The sequence below is a fragment of the Ambystoma mexicanum genome, chromosome 5p, assembly GCF_040938575.1.
Source record: "Ambystoma mexicanum isolate Mex_15411 chromosome 5p, UKY_AmexF1_1, whole genome shotgun sequence".
In the NCBI taxonomy this organism is placed as follows: domain Eukaryota; kingdom Metazoa; phylum Chordata; class Amphibia; order Caudata; family Ambystomatidae; genus Ambystoma; species Ambystoma mexicanum.
Window position 1 is genome coordinate 320,822,315 of NC_090930.1, and position 17,151 is coordinate 320,839,465.

Here is a 17,151-nt window from a genome sequence, read left to right on the forward strand (position 1 = left end):
AACTGGGCCACACTGACGGCTCATCCATAATGGACGAGGGCGCGTCTACCCAGTGGCCCCCTTACCCATTATGGAGGAGCCAGCCCGGTCACTGAGCCATGCAAGGTTGGGGGCATTTTAGTTCGCAAACATTGCATAGTTTACAAGAAATGCTGGCTGGGGAACTGCATGTCTGTGCGAGGGGGAGCCCCTGCGCCCCCTTGAGCATACAGTCAGTGCAGCCTTCAGCAGAGTGTTCCAGCACCCACGTGCAAGCCCCTGCACATATGTGCAGGAAGCTCTTACTTCCTGTAAATGATGCAGGACCTAGAGCGCAGGGGAGGCAACTTCAGGACCGGGGCAGAAGTTAAGTGTATGTTCATTTTTGAAATTTTTTTTATTTAAATGTGTATGGATGCATGTATGCTTGTGTTGTGAGTGTATGATGATGGGTGATCGTGTGAATGATAAAGTGCTTGCTGTGTTTGTGTTGGTCCGTAGAGCTGATTTTGACGATTTTGCACAATCCCTCTACCCACCTGCCAAAATCGGCTCTCCTTCTGAGGCGCTGTAGAGCCCAGGGGATAGGGATGGTATTTTTTTTTACTGGACATCTATCATAGATGTCCAGTCAAAAATACCATGCGCTCCCCCCTCACCAGCCCCCTCCCCTCCCCCACAGGCACCCCAGCGCCTTGCATACACAGATGATAGTGTTGATTGTGTTAGGCACTTTGGGGCCCAGGGGACAGGGATGGTATCTTTTTACTGGACATCTATCATAGGTGTCTAGTAAAAAAAAAAATATCATGCCTGCCCCCTGCACCCCCTAGTGCCAATTATACAAACTGTTTGGCTTTTTACCCAATTATTATTTTTAAGTATGCTCTAAAATGCAACATTTTAACCCTTGATTTGAAAAATATTCACAGGGGAGAAACCCCGGAACCCCTCTTGATTGGTTTGGGCTCCCTCGCTACGCTTGGTCGCTATGGCATATCTAGGGGAAATATTTGTCCATCCACTTAAAAAATTCACCAGCCTCTACTGGCCATGGAACTGTGCTGGAAGCAGGCTGGGGAGAGCCCAGCGTCTGTGGTGGGGTGGAGAGAACCGAGGGACTGGGTAAGCATGGGATGAAGGAGCCCAGAGACTGTGATGGGAGCAGGTGGGGGAGCCCACGGATTATACTAGGGTACGGTGATGGCGTGCAATAGTTCATAGCCATTTGGTGTTGGTGTGCCTGGCCTGCCAAAATTTTGCTTTGGGGGAGGGGGGGCAGTTTGTCATTTACTTGGTATTTGTTCTGAAGTGCAATCGGCTGGAGGTGGTAACCGTTCCGGCTCCTGCAAGAGTGCATTTGGTGGCAGTAGTATACGACATGATTGGGCTGCTGGTGTCGCATAGTTCACTGCGCCACCCATGCACTATCTGCAAACTACAAGTTGTTGCATGTGGATGCTTTCTTTGCGAAACAGCCGGAATTCCAAACAAAAGGCGCAAGTATGCTTGTGCATGGTGGGTGGGGAGTGAAGATGGCGAGCACTTGGACTGCTTTAACAACGGACAGGTCCTTTATAAATAGGTAGTGATATTTGACTCTTGGTGAGTAAGATGATGTCCTGTATATGCAGAATTGAGGTGGCAAGTGACTTTTTTTTTATGACTGGCTAGTTGCAAGCAACTTGAATTTTTGCCCCATGGGTTAGGTTCAAAATTGCAAGAGTCACGTTTCTCTACACAGCCAGAGTAAAAGGGCTGCCCTTCGGAGGCTGGTGGAGAAACACACGCATTCTTTTATTTTCCTCCCATAAATTAGCATATTTAATGATGTGTGAATTACTCCACATAAATTGAATAGTCTATTTTAGGTGGTAAAAGATTTCTGTTTTTTCTTTCCTTTCCTAGACTTCTGCCTTAAACATGCGTTGGATCTGTTTTAATCTCAACATGCGTGCTGCAGTAGCACACAAAGTACTGCAGCAGAAGTAAAACCCACAGCACTAACTTTGCCGAGTAGCTCTGGTACTATATACCAGAAAAACGTATAATCTAAATCGTTTTTAAATCGTCATTGCCAATATTAAAGCGGGTTTTTTTTTATAACCAAGGCTTTTCGTAGATGGGAAACCCAAAAGGTCTTAAGCTTCCCAGCATGCACCGTGAACAGTTCTGCTTTCAGTCAAACTCGCATGAGCTGTTTTGAGAGCAGTGTGGTCACGGAAGCATGGTCGTTCAGACGTGCTGCTGAGCAGGGTGGTGAGGGCACCATACACGTCCCAAGGGGGTGCACGTGCAAGTGTAGTCAATCGCATGTGTTAGTGTTTGTTTGCAGAGCCGTGTTCTTCTGGACTGATGCAGACGCCACGGTGTTAGATGGGCCATTAACAGGGCCGGCCGTGTATCTGGCAGCGCCCAGCGCAAGGAAACAAAATGTGGCCCCTCCCTCGCAACACCCCCCTCCCCCCCCACCCAGGACCATATGGGGCACCACATTGTTTCCTGGATTGGACACGCTGATCTGCTAAATATTCGGCAGGTGTGCTGCATTTAATTAAGACTAACTGAGTTAATCAATGGGGCACCGATGTTCAGCACTGGCATGAAAGGCGGCCCCATGCTGTTTTAACATCAGCGCCCTAGTCTAATAAAAAGCACCCCACTCTTGCTGGCAATATAACTATTGGTCCTGCATTTTTTTGAAATTGAGTTACGCAATGTATATGTAATTGTGTTAAGCAACACTGTATTATAATTTTGTAAATATATCCAGCTAAAAATGTAAATTTCTCTAATGTACTTGTCTTTGAACTGTGTTTACAACTTTGTTGCCCCTGTTTATATCTCAAGGTTTTTTTGAGGTATCATTTCTTTTCTCATATACATTCGATCTGGTAGCACAGATCTAATAGGGTGCACTGTTAAGTTTGATTTAACTTGTCAGTTTATCTAACTCTCATTAGTAACTTGCGTGTTCACCCCTACAACCAAACCACTCTTCTGGTGGCTGGAAACCCACTGGCAGGCCTTCCACTGCACTCCACGACTCTGGTCTCTCTGGCAGGAGAAAGTTGGCAGTGGTGACTGCAAGGATGCCCCTTTAAATGTTTTTGGGCGGCTTGTAACTTTCACAGCTCCGGACGTTCAGCAGGCCAATGCCAGGGTACCCCCTCTTCAGGACGATAGACTGCAACGGACACCAATGGACTTTTCTGGCTCGATATCTGGCACTCCTCTTTGAAGACTCCTTCTCCGGATGGCAGGCACACAGGACTGACTTCCAGGATACTTCGATGAAGAGTAGCAGTGTTGCACGATGGTCCCTTGTAGCTCGAAGGCGGTGTCTCTTTTGTAGGCCCTCTCTGGATCAGTCCTTGGGAGACACGACGCCTTTCGGATTGGTGTAGAAATGCAGCAGCACACTTCTTCCAGCTGGGCTTCAAGGAGCAGCTTCTCCTTGCTAAGCTTCGACTTCAGCTACTGAACAAATTGTTAAGTGAGAGGTCTCACGATATACACATCAGTCCCTCATTCACTTTGGCTGAGCCAGGCTCAGTCAGCCAATCGCACAGTAAAGCATTCAGGACTTTTGTAGTCTCCTGGAGATGTGGGGGGAGGGGCCCTTTTCTAGTTCTGGAGATTACTAGGGATTTTCACTTTAATGCAGTAAACCTTGAGCACACTTACAGTATGATCAATATTGGATGACTGGATGTGCCTAAATGGAGGAAAAGCTGAACTGATATTCTGGTCATCCCAGGCCAGGGCCAAATTGAACCCCAATTACCAGTCTCTTTCAATCCAGGCCTGTAATATCCAGGTACTAGGTACGGTTAAAACACTTGGTACTTACCTTGAATCCTCACTGAGTGCCAAAGCCCATGTCAACCAGGTCACCTGAAACTGCACATACTACCTGCGTTTGCTAAATAAACATTTGTCATTTTCTCTGAGGCTGTGTTCATAGCACGTGCTATCATACCATCGAGGCTTGACTATTGCAATGCCCTCCTGATTCAAGCAAATAAGAAATGCTTAAAAAAACCTCATCGTACAAAATGATGCCATCCGCATCATAAAGGATATCAAGAAGAGAACCGTTCCACCAGCGGATAAGCGCTGCATTGACTCCCTGATGTAGCCGGAGTACAATTCAAAGCAGCCTCTCGTCCATAGATGTCTTCATGGGGGGCGGGGGAGAACCCCAGTTTGGTGATCCCATATGAGCCAACAAGAACTCTTTGCTCATCAAAATTGGCATAGGTTAATTGCCAGAGCTTCAAAGGGGCTAATGGCCTGGGTAGGGCCGTCCTTCCCTGCCTGATCAGCAAAGATATGGAACACTCTTCCTCTGATCTTTAGACAAGAAGGAAACGCAAGACTGTTAAAAACCCTCCTTTAACTGAAACTTCCTTGACTGGCCTTCCCTAGGCCTTGATCTCAAGTCCTGGTTTTCCTGTTCATGCAATTTGTCATTGTGCGCCATGATGCCTGCGAGTTTTCGGCATCTGTAGGGCTGCGTGGGGATTTCAGCCGAATTACTGTATATAATGGCGCTTTTTATTTATTTAGTTTTTAGGCAGTAAGGTGGAGGATTTACCTCCAACTTTTTGCTGGAGGTAAATACCCCACCATCTCACCACTAAACTTGTAGTGTGGTAATGTGGCAGAAACTAAATAGTTTTTACCCACACCCTCTGTACTTGTAATGAGGCCCACAGTCCCTTGCTGAGTGTGTACGATTAGGTGAACTAGTGTTTTTCTCCTTAAAAGTATCCTTTTGCTTCTATGGACATCGTGCATGTCTTCATCTAACAACAATTAAGTGCTGGTGACCAGGGGTGTTACTAGATCTGGAAAAGATCCACGGCTATTCTAATTTTGGGACTTTCGGGACTGGGGGCTAGCTAGCATTTTAAGTTGTAAACCCTGAGCTTCTATCTGGGGCTACAACCAAAAGACCCGGGCTATAGCCCCCGCACCGCGCCCCCCTTTCCCCCCCAGCAATGCCTCTGCTGGTGACTGTAACCCAGTGGGAAGATTAGACCTCTCATTGGAGCATGTCGCGTGTGAAATGGTAAACCAGTTCTCCTCGCATAGCATTCTGGTACTTCTAAACCCGGCTTTATAATCTGAAACAAACTAAAATTACAGTACAAAAAAAACTGAAGTGCCCCAAAAGCAAGGACGTGAACATCTGAGCCCTTACAGGACACACAAGACCAGCTTTTTTTACATTGTGTAAAGCAGCAACATTGGTTTGGAGCCCATGGCCATTTGTCCATATTGGTAGATTTGCAGGACTAAAAGGGCTGGAGAAAGGTGTCCATGTAGTTGTGATCACTAGTCTGCCCCCTTCTCCTGACACAACTACAAATGTTTTGACAATCTATATGCACATAAAAAGCAACATTCTAGCTTTTAGAGGTAGACCAAGGGTTCGACGGGCGCAGCTAACACAAGAATATGCATTGCTACATAGGCAGGATTAATGCATGTAGCCCTGCTTGAACCTCCCGCAGAAAATGGGGTTTAGTGCGGTATGGATGCATGGGCATTAGAAGTGAGAGCTTCCCTCATACAGAATAAATGCCAAAATTGCATACTACTCCTACAACCCCTGCCCCCCCCACTCCTCCTCTCGCTTTTTCTCCTTTTGCTTCTACCTCTCGCCGAGCTCACTCGCACCCATTGTAATTTCAGTATTTGGCAACCTTTTGATTTCCATGCAGCTAACCCAATTACACTCATGAATCTGAATTCTCGGCGACCGCATAGAATTCCCACTCTGCAGGCCAGTAGAAAAGCCAACATATATTTTGAATGGCTAAATCCTCGTCAGCATGCATCTAGTGCCCATTATGTAGAGGTGCAGTTTAGCTGCTGGGGATGGCGGCGGTGTGGTGGGGAGTGATGACTTCAGAGGTAGAAAGTGCTGGCTGATGCAATGGCCCGTAGGCTGTCAATTTGTGTGTTCCAATTTGGAAGCCAGCAATTTTCGTATTTCTGTTGGATTATTGCTGATGTACTCGGGCCAGTCCCTGATGTTTTAGTCAGAGTATTAAGCTGATCTGACAGTGCGTGATAATAATTGAAAATGTGCACAAAGGTATTCTTTAAGGGATGTGCCCCTGTGTAGACCCCTCCGGGCGGGTGGGTTTCAAATGCGTGAACCATCTGTGATGTGATCCAATCCATCAAGGTTTGGAGCTTGAGATTGAGGTCTACAGTTGCCAAGTCTTCATTACAAGTGGAATCCACAGCCTTCCAATGTGATCAAGAAGCAACAAACTAATGCCCTCTGCTGTACTGGGTGAATATTGTGGGGATAATGTGATGTAAATTCAGGGGTTGAAGTGGGCGGAAGTGGTGCTACGCTTTTGTAAAACATTTTTTTTTTTACCCGGTGCGGAATGTTTTTGTTTAAAAAAGTGTTGGTAGAAATTGAAACTCGCACTGCACTGAACATGACCTTAAAAAGCAGGTGTTTGGTTGGGGGGTTTGGTTGCACGTGGGATGGGGCGTGGTGGTGTGGTTATTGGGGTGCGGGGGCAGACGAGCAGGGAACATAATTCCTCTTCTTCTTTTCATACACTTCAACCACTGTGCAAACTTTTCAAATGACCCTAGAATAGACCATCCTGCCCCTCCACCTTGCCTTACACCGTCCCCTCTACTTCATATATTTTTCATGCTTGTACATAGAACCATGATGGCTAACAGAGAATTCTAGCGCCAAATAAAAGTAATGGCCTGGTCAACTAGCGGCCCGGGCTGTAGGCACACAGAAGATTACCAAGCCTATATGGACCGTGAATGCTGCAAAAACCATTGGCTTCCAGTTTGCCGTTGCTCATTCTATTTCTGATGTGTCCCAGTGGGGATTTCACCATGAGACTCGATTTCATGTCTCCCCACTACGATTCTAAGAATTGATCTTTGGCAGATGGATACATCATGGCTGTCTGCCAATCCAGCGATTCCTGGATTGACTTCATATTGCGGGTCCTATTTTCTCAAATCTGGCTGATGGCCTTGCCTAGTGCGCACCTATACATGCATTTGCCACCGTGTGAAGCTGGCAGTGGTGTCCACTGCTGAATTGGCTTCACCAACTCCACCCAAACCAATTTTACCACATGCTTGCAGCACCCGCCACCCTGCTTGCCATCCGATTCGCCAGCAACTATGTCAACTGCCACCCAATGATTGTTTTGCTTTTTGTTTATACAACGTATATGAATGAATAAAGGGTTTACACAAATTTGATTGTACAATTTAACAAATTTACGACATTAATTCGTTACACTACATAAATATCGTGCACTAACAATGAGAGGAACATTAACTGTTTAAGGGCAACAAAGTGGCACCTGTACCTTTTTCGCATTTGATGAAATTGGTTAGAAACATTGTGTTAGGAGGACCTGCATTCTGTGAAACCTGCAGCCTCAATCACTGTCTTCATTTGGCACCGAGTAGGCGAACAGGGAGTCAACAATACTATAATGTATTCCTGAATCATGATTTGAACCGTGAGGTGCAGCATTATTCTCAACTGTTAAGTTATTGGTGCCCATAAACAAAATTTTTAGAACTGTAGCTTCACACTTCAACCCTAAGGGGTTGGCCACCTTATAGCTCTGTACACAATGACCGAACTGGTCTTCATGAGTTGAGTGTTGCCTGCAAATCTCATTTGATAACTGTAATGAAAATGTTGCTGGTTTTTCTTTCTCTAATATTCAGGGTACATGTTATTGTGATTTGGCAGCTGGCTTATTTTGTTGCTTACCAAGCCCAAAGGCATCTGTGTGCAGTCTTACAGAGAAGTTGCATTTGTTGTCATGGTCACATATATCCAACAGTTTTGATGATCATGTGAACAGTGGGTGGTACATCATAGTACATTATTTTAAATTCCATTATTTCCATAGTTACATGGAGGAGTCTACAGGGGACAGTTGAGTTTCCATTTATGCTGACTACAAAGATAGTGAGCATTAATCGCCCCGACTTGGTGTGAATAGGTGAGTTTTTAGTTGTCTATGGAAAGTCAAAAAGGATTCTTGTGCTGAGTTGGACAGGCAGAGTGTTCCACTGCTTACTAGCTATGGTCGGGAAGCTACTGCCACCCGCTTTTTGTAGTTTGAAGCGAGGCATGGGTAGACGGTGCATGGTTGCTTTTGATAATTCTCAACTGCCGGTTTCTTGACCCCTGAAAGGATGATGCTTGTGATATGAGACCCCAAATACATCTTTTCTTTTTAGTTTTACATTTATAGTGCTGCACAAAGCCCTGGGGTATCTAGGCGCTAGTTACAGTAAGTGCAATAGCATAGTCTGCAGGGTGCAAGACTATGCGAAAGGTGACCAGCATAAAGGCATATCTTGAAAACACAGCCCTGCAAAGTCTCGCTTCAAGGTGGGGGGGTGCTACTTCAGGTATGTAAGCAAAACTGCATGACGGAGGAAAGAGATAAAGTACGGACGTTGCGGGTATGTTACAGGTATGGCATTGGGCTAAGACTAAGATAATATGCGTTAAGTAGTTTGCAGGTCATGTCCGCATACTTGCCAACCCTACTGATTTAGGCAGTAGGCAACTGCTTTTTAAGCAGTCCTAGCAGGCTAGCACCTACAGATTTGGGTGACAGATCCTACTGATTTTTACAGGGGCAGGTCATTTATGTGACTCTAAGGCAGTCTGCTTCAGACTGGCCCAGCTGAAGGCGAGTGGTAGAGTGTACCACCATCACACAGCATCTGCCTATCAGACCGAGGAGGGTTTCAGTCTCCATGTTCAACCTGCACTGCAGGAATACATATTCATTGCCCAGGATGCGGCTACAGAGTTGTGGCAAACGTTGCCTCCCAGCTCTGTGTGATTACCTTCTGTGAAGTTGGGTAATTGAATTCGGTGTTCACTTAGCATTCAGAATTATACACTTTAAATATTTGAGCATCTTTCCATGTTGTGCTGTTTGATGGGTTGTGTAGTTTAGAATGCTCCAGTGGTGCCAACAATGTATGTTTTTGTATTTTCCTGATATGTACTTGTTATGAGAAGTATTATCTTTGAAACTTGAAAAATCCTACCTCTTTTTGGCCACAGAATGTTGGCAAGTATGTGTTTGTTTACCGAGAAATGCTGCATGAAGTCAGATTAGGTAGGTTACAAGTGGAATCCATTTGCAGCAACAAGTTGCTAAAGTCAAGGTAGGTGAATTGCAATTCGAGAACGGGGGCCTTCAATATCTAGGCCAGGGATACAGAAGTGCTGCAGACAGTTTAATAGATGCAGGGAACATGTGCGTGCGTTATGGTGCGAGTACAGGGTATGGCCAAGCCTCGCCTCCTAGAGCAGGGGTCTACTTCACGTGTGCAGACGAGTAAAATCGGTAAGACAGTTGGTAAAAAATGAATTACGCTTACAAAGTTCAAAAAATGTTATTGGATGGTAAGTCATTAGAGGGTGAAGAGCATGGGAGCCGTCAACTGTGTTGGTAAATGCCGGCAGGATGGTTTAAGTGGAGGGCGGGGTGCAAGTTCGTGAGTTATGTGAGCGGAAGCATGGTAATACAGAAAGGAACTTTGCAATCGAATCTATGTGATTATTGCGACAGCTAAAAATGCTGACTTTTTTTAACCCTTTACACGACCGTCCGCATCCCCCCATATTAATATTATATTCTATACCCCCCACATATATATGTGGTTTAAGGGGCGGTCAGAAAAGTCAGCATTTTCGGTCATTGCAATTGTCAGGTCGACATTTTGGTATGATTCCTTGCAATCTGATGGCATCCAAGCAGGCTTGCTAAACCATCGTGGATGATTAAAAGGATGCCGGCGAGCGAGGGCTGGCAACGGGTGTGTTATGAAACCGAATGCTGTAAAATAGAACCACAATAAGCTGGATAAGCAGCCTGAACCAGAATTCCTGCCACCGCTGCGCCTACCGGGGTGACCTGGCTCTTTACTGTGTAGCTCTTCAGCTGGAAAATGGCAGTAAATGCAGGGATAGAGAACGGATGCGTGAGGGGGATCCAACCCTAGTGGGCCACGCAATGCTGAACTAAAAAAACGTTGCACTTGGTTCATATTTGCAGCATCTTCAGGAGGTTTGAGATATTGGAAGAATACACGTGGGTACTAAATGTTCTTTTTATTTTTTTAGGATGGTCATTGGGAGAACATGGCGAATGGGCCAAGTATAGCAACTTTGACGTAGCCACACATGTCCCCTTAATGTTTTATGTTCCCGGAAGAACCACCGTGCCAGTGACCCCATTGGGCCCAGTCTTTCCATTCATCGACCCCTTGAGCTATATTCCAGGCACCATTCCTCCGCCAGGTAAAAATAGAACTTTATTTTTTGTTTTCTAGTACAGCGGTTTGTAAAGTTTAGTGTTTTTGTTTATTTTTCTCTTTGAAAATGAATGTTACTGTTTCTTTCCCCAACCATTTTTCAGCTACCTTATTTTTGGTTTTGGCTTATAGGCGCTGTTATAGTGCCATCTATTGTCATCGGGCGGCTCAGTTTTGCTCGGCATGATGCTTAGACAACCATTTCTTTTGGCTTGTATGTGGCGCTTTAACCTCCAAATTATTATTCACTTTGAGGCCTCCAACACATCTCGCACCCACCCCAACAAATACCCTTTATATCCAATGGACTAGGAACCAGGCAGGTGTACAGTAAGAATATATATTTAAGGTTCTACAAAGAAAACGAGCAGTCAATAGCAGCCACCAATACTGTGGCAACACTCTATCACAACAATAACTTTGTTATTAAAACAACACGGGTACAATTTCAAAACCTGCAGCCACAATTTACGACAAATTTAATTAATAGAAAACGTTCACAATACAATGGAAAATAATTTTGCAACACCCATTCAAAGGACAGGCAATGCTTTGGGATTCTGGTTTTGGAGGCAAGGGCTCCAAAGGGGAAAATTCGTTTTTAGGCTTTAATTTAAAGGCACAGTTGGGAAAAGGATTTCAAAGGGAAATTGTTTTTCAGCACTCATGAAAATGAGAAGCAATGTTTGAAAATTCTGGTCAGAGAAAATGAGAACAAAGGGTAAATTCCCTTTCGGCAACACATACAGATGATATGCAATGCTTTGTAATTTTGTTTTAAAATGAATGGTGAAGAATGGGACATTTCGTTTTGCACCCTCCACACTGACTTGCAAGGCAGTGTTTTGAGGATTAAGGGGCCGATTCATGGAACAAACGTGCGCCGAAAATCCACGCGCAAGCAGGCGCAAGCGGAAAAAAAGAGGCGCACGCGCACGATTCATGGAAGTCCCTGCGCGTGTCTTCCTCGGGATGTGCGCCAAACCCGTGCATGGCGCACTCGTCACTCCAACATCCCGAAAGACGTGCGCGACGCGCACAGTGAAAGCGCACAACCTCTGCGCATACACTAGAAAGTGGGCGGAACACGGGGCGTAACGCGCGGAATGGGGAACAACTTGCGAAAACAAGGGCGTAACTGGGGATGTACTGCAGGGAAGCAGAGGGAACGCCCACACGCACCCGAACCACACGTATTCATGGAACCGAATAGGGCAAAGCCACGCACAAGCCGATACACGTCCGCCACACGAAGGCAGGCGGTAGCGTCCCTGCGCATTACAAAAGTGGCAACATACAGCAATTGTGCGAGCGGGGCACGTGTATTTCGGGGGTTTGCGTGAACTTTCTCACGATCGGGCCTGGGGGAGCGGGCTACGTGTATTACAGGGGTTCGCGTGAACTTTTTCACGCGATCGGGCCTGGGGGAGCGGTCTACGTGTATTTCAGGGGTCCGCGTGAACTTTCTCACGCGATCGGGCCTGGGGGAGCGGGCTACGTGTATTTCAGGGGTTCGCGTGAACTTTCTCACGCGATCGGGCCTGGGGGAGCGGGCTACGCGTATTTCGGGGGCGCGCGGGAAGTGACACACGATTGAACGGGGTACGTGTATTTCGGGGGTGCGCGGGAAGTTACACACGCAATTCCATCAGGGTACGTGAATTACAGGTGTGCGCAATATCAACAGGGTACGTGTATTACAGGGGTGCGCGGGGAGCAGCACACTTGAATTGCACGTGTGGGTCCCTCTACACCCTCCACGGCGGCCCCTGCAGGTGGCTCACACCACAGGGGCCTACCCAGCACATGTCATGCAGGCACCCCACCCACCATGCCCATGCCCACCAGCCAACCCACATGTCAACTTGCACTACTCCCCCCCCCAACGCATGTCCCCCTGCACCCCCAGCCACCAGGGGCAGCCTCCACCAGGCCCCCACCCATGTCTCACACCACCCCCACCCCCACCCCCCAGTCACCAGGGGCACCTGCCAGCAGGCCCCCACCCATGTCCAACTCATGTTCCCCACCACCCCCACCCCCCAGCACTGTGGGGCACCTGCCAGCAGGCCCCACCCATGTCCAACTCATGTCTCCCACCACCCCCACCCCCCAGCACTGTGGGGCACCTGCCAGCAGGCCCCACCCATGTCCAACTCATGTCTCCCACCACCCCCACCCCCCAGCACTGTGGGGCACCTGCCAGCAGGCCCCCACCCATGTCCAACTCATGTCTCCCACCACCCCCACCTCCCAGCCACCAGGGGCAGCATCCACCAGGCCCACACCCATGTCTCCCACCACCCCCAGCCACCATGGCCAGCCCCCACCAGGCCCCCACTCATGTCCCCTATCACCCCCACCCCCCAGCCACCATGGGCAGCCTCCACCAGGTCCTCACAATCCCCAACACAAATGTCATTACAACTCGCACACATGAGCCATACCACAGCCATATCGCAACTGCCACCACCATCCATACACATACAACAGCATGAGCAGCCAAAGGGTAGCCAGACATCACATGCAACACAGAAAGTGCACCACACATGTACACACACCACCACACTTGCATGCATGTGTACACCCCTGCCAAGTGTCGCACTGTTCAGACGGCCATCCATGTCACATCTGCCAATCAGGCTTCCACATACCGCTGTCACATGCATCCATGTGGCATCACTGTTGCACCCTTGTCAAATACACACACATGCACATGTACACAGTGCTGATACATGCAGCCGAAAACATACATGCGTGACATCACGGACATGTCTACTCACATACACATTCATCCAAACATGTGTGCCCACACAACTGCATTTGGCATGCAAGCCTACACACACAAGCACCATCCATGTCTCACACATCACAGCCCTCGCATGTGTCAGCCCCACGGCCCTGTACACCCCCACCCATACTCGACCCCATACAAACAGATGTGCAACTTGCACACTACCGAATAATCACCACACGCACTGCTCACAATCAGGATGCATGTACACACACCGCTCGACTCCAGATGGGTCTGCTTCTCTAGGACCTGGAAGTGGAGCGCTGGGGATATGCGTTCCAGGACCCTCATCTGTTCTCCCGACAAGTGGCCCCGGCGCCCCTTGGCATCCGCTGCCTTCAAGAGGCGCCGGCCCTTGTTCAGAGTCCTGGACCTGAAGTCCTCCCAGCGCTTCCTGACATGTTGGAAGTCGCGGACTGCCACCCCCTCCGCGTTGATGGCAGTCACGATGTCAGTCCTGATCCGAGTCTGTCCTTCCTTGTCGGCGTGGGAACTTCCGAAGAGGGCATCATACTGGCCCAGGACTTGCTCCACCAGGACACCAACTTCGGTGGCACTGAAGCTGGTGCCCCTCTGCCTCTCTGGCCGGGGGTTGTCAGTGGTCACAGATGGTGTTTGCCCCGACATGACAACCCCAGAGGCAGGAGTGGATGGGCATCTGGGTCCTGGGGCTGTGGAGCGATGGAATCCCAGTCGGGAGTCTTCGGTTCCAGCAGGGGTGGTCACAGCAACAGCACCCCTGGCTGATGTGCAGGCAGCAAATGGCAGTGCACGTGGGCAGCAGGCAGTCAGGCAGCAGCAGATGGCAGGTGGGAGCGTGCTCGGGGCCCTGGGGGGCAGTAGTTCGGCCTTCTGGGCAGGAGCGTGGTCTTCCGTGTGCATACGCGTGGCCAGCTTGATACGGAGTGATTTGGCACGTGAAAAATCTGCACGTCCGCGTGTAATACAAGGAAAGGGCCATGCGCGTAAGCGCGCGTGGAAACTGCACGTCCGCGTGTAATACGAGGAAAGGGCCTATGCGCGTAAGTGACGTGACGCGCGCGTGCGTTTCCCACGGGTTAAAGGTAAGCGGGCCCAGCAGTTCGCTGTACGTGCCTTTCGTGGAGACTGACGTGTGTTGCTGCTTCCTGTTGTTTCGCGCGCCATCACAACTTCACAGCTCTCAAGGACGTATCTCTTCTTTTGGCGGGGGTATTGGCTACGCGTGTTTTTCTGCATCACGCTAGTCAGACGGTGAGTCACACACGCTCTTTTTTCCCACTGCGGGTGCCCCTGTGTATCGCACCCATTTTTGATGTCATAGTAGCCTGCGTGTCCCACGCGTACGCGTTATTCGTGTTACTGGGTGCCACCGCGTACTGCGGGAGGTTCAATCCACGCACGTAGGCTGCAGGGTTGCGTGCACGGTTTTACTGCAGTTTTGGGGTGCCTGAGCGTTGCGTGACCCGTCACAACACATCACCGGGGTCACATACAGCCTTGCAGGTGCAGGGGGGCTGTTAACATCTTGCTTCCCACCCCCTTCACCCCAATTGCCCAGGTCAATTGTAGTGTACACCTCCCATTGGCACCACTCCATCTGTGCCAGCACTACTACATCTGTGCCATGGTTGGGAGGCCACCAAAGGTGAGGGGCGCCTCAGCTGGGCGTACTCCTCGTGGCGGGCGTGGTCGGGGACGTGGCCGTGGTGATCAGGGCGTAGGGGGACTCCAGGGTGTCCACGGCAGCCACAGAGGGGGAAGAGGCAGGGGTGCGCCACTTGAGCACAATGTTGTGCCATGTGTCGGTGCAGCCATGCCGCCACCCCCTGTGGTTCCGGGGGATGCAGCTTCTGCATATGGCACTGGCACCCATATGACCCGGCAGTCCGTTCCATCGACTGCCACGGGCCCAAGGGTGGTGGTAGCTGCAGGTGCAGCTGTGGACACCGCCACCCAGGCTCAGGGTCTGCCAGCGCAGGCTGCGTTGGCACTTGAAGAGCCCTTGGTAGATCTCCAACAGGCCAGGGGGGGAAACCATAGGGGCACGCCAGGCTGCTCAGACCAAGACACGTGTCCCTGGGGCAGTCATGTCATCTTCTGCCCCGAACAGCCGGGTGTTGGCAAGTGCAGGGGCAGATGCACCCAACAGCACCCCGGTTGTGAGTCTGCCAACCAGGACCGTTGCGGCCAACCACCCTGCCACAGCTGATGCTGCTGCGCAGGGTCCATTAGTGGGAACCCAGCTGCCACTGACACAAGTCAGGCCTCTGGTCATCCCTCCACCTGCCACTCCCTTCGCTCAATCCACCGAACCCACTGGCCATGCTGGTCAGGGCGGCATTAGCCAGCCAGGGTCTGCGCCACAGTCCAAGAGGAGGAAGGTTGCACCTGCAGCACAGGCTGGGACCCCACACACAGCCACAACCTCCTGCACGTCGAGGAAGAAGCCTTTCTGTAAGCAGGAACTGGACTTCCTCGTGGACTACGTGTGGGGCCACAGCCGTGACATGCTAGTGGGTGCCAATAGTCAGACCACGGCTGCCCAACGTGACACCCACTGGAAGCATGTTGCGGAACATGTCAGTTCATTCAGCCATGAGGTGCGCACGGCGCAGGAGTGCAAAAATCGTTGGAATGACAACAAGCGCAGCACTAAGGCCAAGCGTGCCTCAAATTACAACTTGACTCTGGTGACTGGCGGTGGGCCTGCACCAGAGGAGTAAGAACTCACTCCGCATGAGGCTCTCGTTGTGGAGTTCATACCACCTGAATTGGTCGAAGGAGTGGGAGAGAAGCTGGACTTTGATGCCCAGTCCAGTGAGTGTTGATGCGTGTTTGTTGAGGACGTGTGTGTTTCACTTGTGGGATGTGTAGTGCATGATTGCTGCTACATGTGACGTGTACATGGTTCTGATGTGCAAGTAATGCAATGCTACCGTCATGCATGTCTCCTCTGCCTGCATGCGGGACTCCATGTAGGCATGCTCCCTTGCCCCTCCTCCGCCACTCTGCACCCCAGTTCCACCTTTGCACTGGTCTGCTCCAATCTTGCCAATGTGTAGTTTCTTGTCCATGTGTCCTGTGTAGATGCTAACTTCCAGCATAGAATCTGCCAGACATATGCCATGTCGTACAGCCTTAGTACTCGATGCAGGGTATCTCACTTGTACTGTGCATGGGTCAGATGTCCCGCAGGGACATGAGGGCCCATTCATGCTCCATGTGCATTGCACGCATGCCCCTATGTGTCCTTGACTGGATGATCACTGTAATATCAGTCCTTGGTTACATACATTGCCTGCCATCTCATCAGCCTTCCCATGTCAACTGTGCCTCAGTCCTGCGTTGCACACATGTTTAGGCTCTGACAATCTGTGTGGCTCACAGGCCTCAGCCTGTTCAATGGCCAATGAGTCTGTCCAACTCTTGTTGTGTCTTCTTCACACGTGGGCGGCCTCCGGAGTTTCCATCATGTGTCCTGCCCACTGTCCCAGCATCATTTGCAGTGTTGTCATTTGAATCACATGAAGCTGTTGATGCCAGTCAACACTGCCTGTCAATACACAGGTGTATGGTCAGCCTTTTGATACCATGATAGGCATCCCTGCTTTGATACTGGGGTGGAGGGGTGCTTGGCTTCTGGACATGGTACACATTGAATGCACAATGCACGTGATGTCTGATTTTGACATTGCACTCCTTCACATTTCCTGGCACACACCATGTAGTGCTTGTACATGTAGGTAGTGAGTGGCGTACACATTTACTGCACTGCATAGACCCACTTCCATGGAAACTGCCACCTTTCAACAGGTCTGATCACTGAAGCTATTCAAAGTAGACCCAGCATGCATGCCAGGTCATATGTTGTGTGTCACATGTCTTCCTGATGCCTTTGCTGTCGGTGTGTGTGTGTGTGTGTGTGTCGTGTGCTTCTGACATGTGTATTGACCTTTTCCTCTCTATTGTTCAGGTGATGACGCAATGGAGGCAGAGGATGGTGTTGTCATGCCAGACACAGGGTT

The 17,151-nt window shown here is 49.5% G+C and overlaps 1 protein-coding gene across 2 annotated transcripts in view; it reads left to right on the plus strand.

The window, feature by feature from the left end:
* The window catches only part of IDS (iduronate 2-sulfatase), a 364,864-nt gene that overhangs the window by 269,352 nt on the left and 78,361 nt on the right, over nt 1-17,151 (plus strand). The window contains exon 8 of one of the 2 annotated variants that reach the window (XM_069612759.1): nt 10,160-10,336. The exons of the other annotated variant lie outside the window; for it this stretch is intronic. Coding sequence (XP_069468860.1) covers nt 10,160-10,336 — 177 coding nt within the window. The remainder of the gene's footprint in view (nt 1-10,159; nt 10,337-17,151) is intronic. 2 annotated transcript variants of the gene reach the window in all.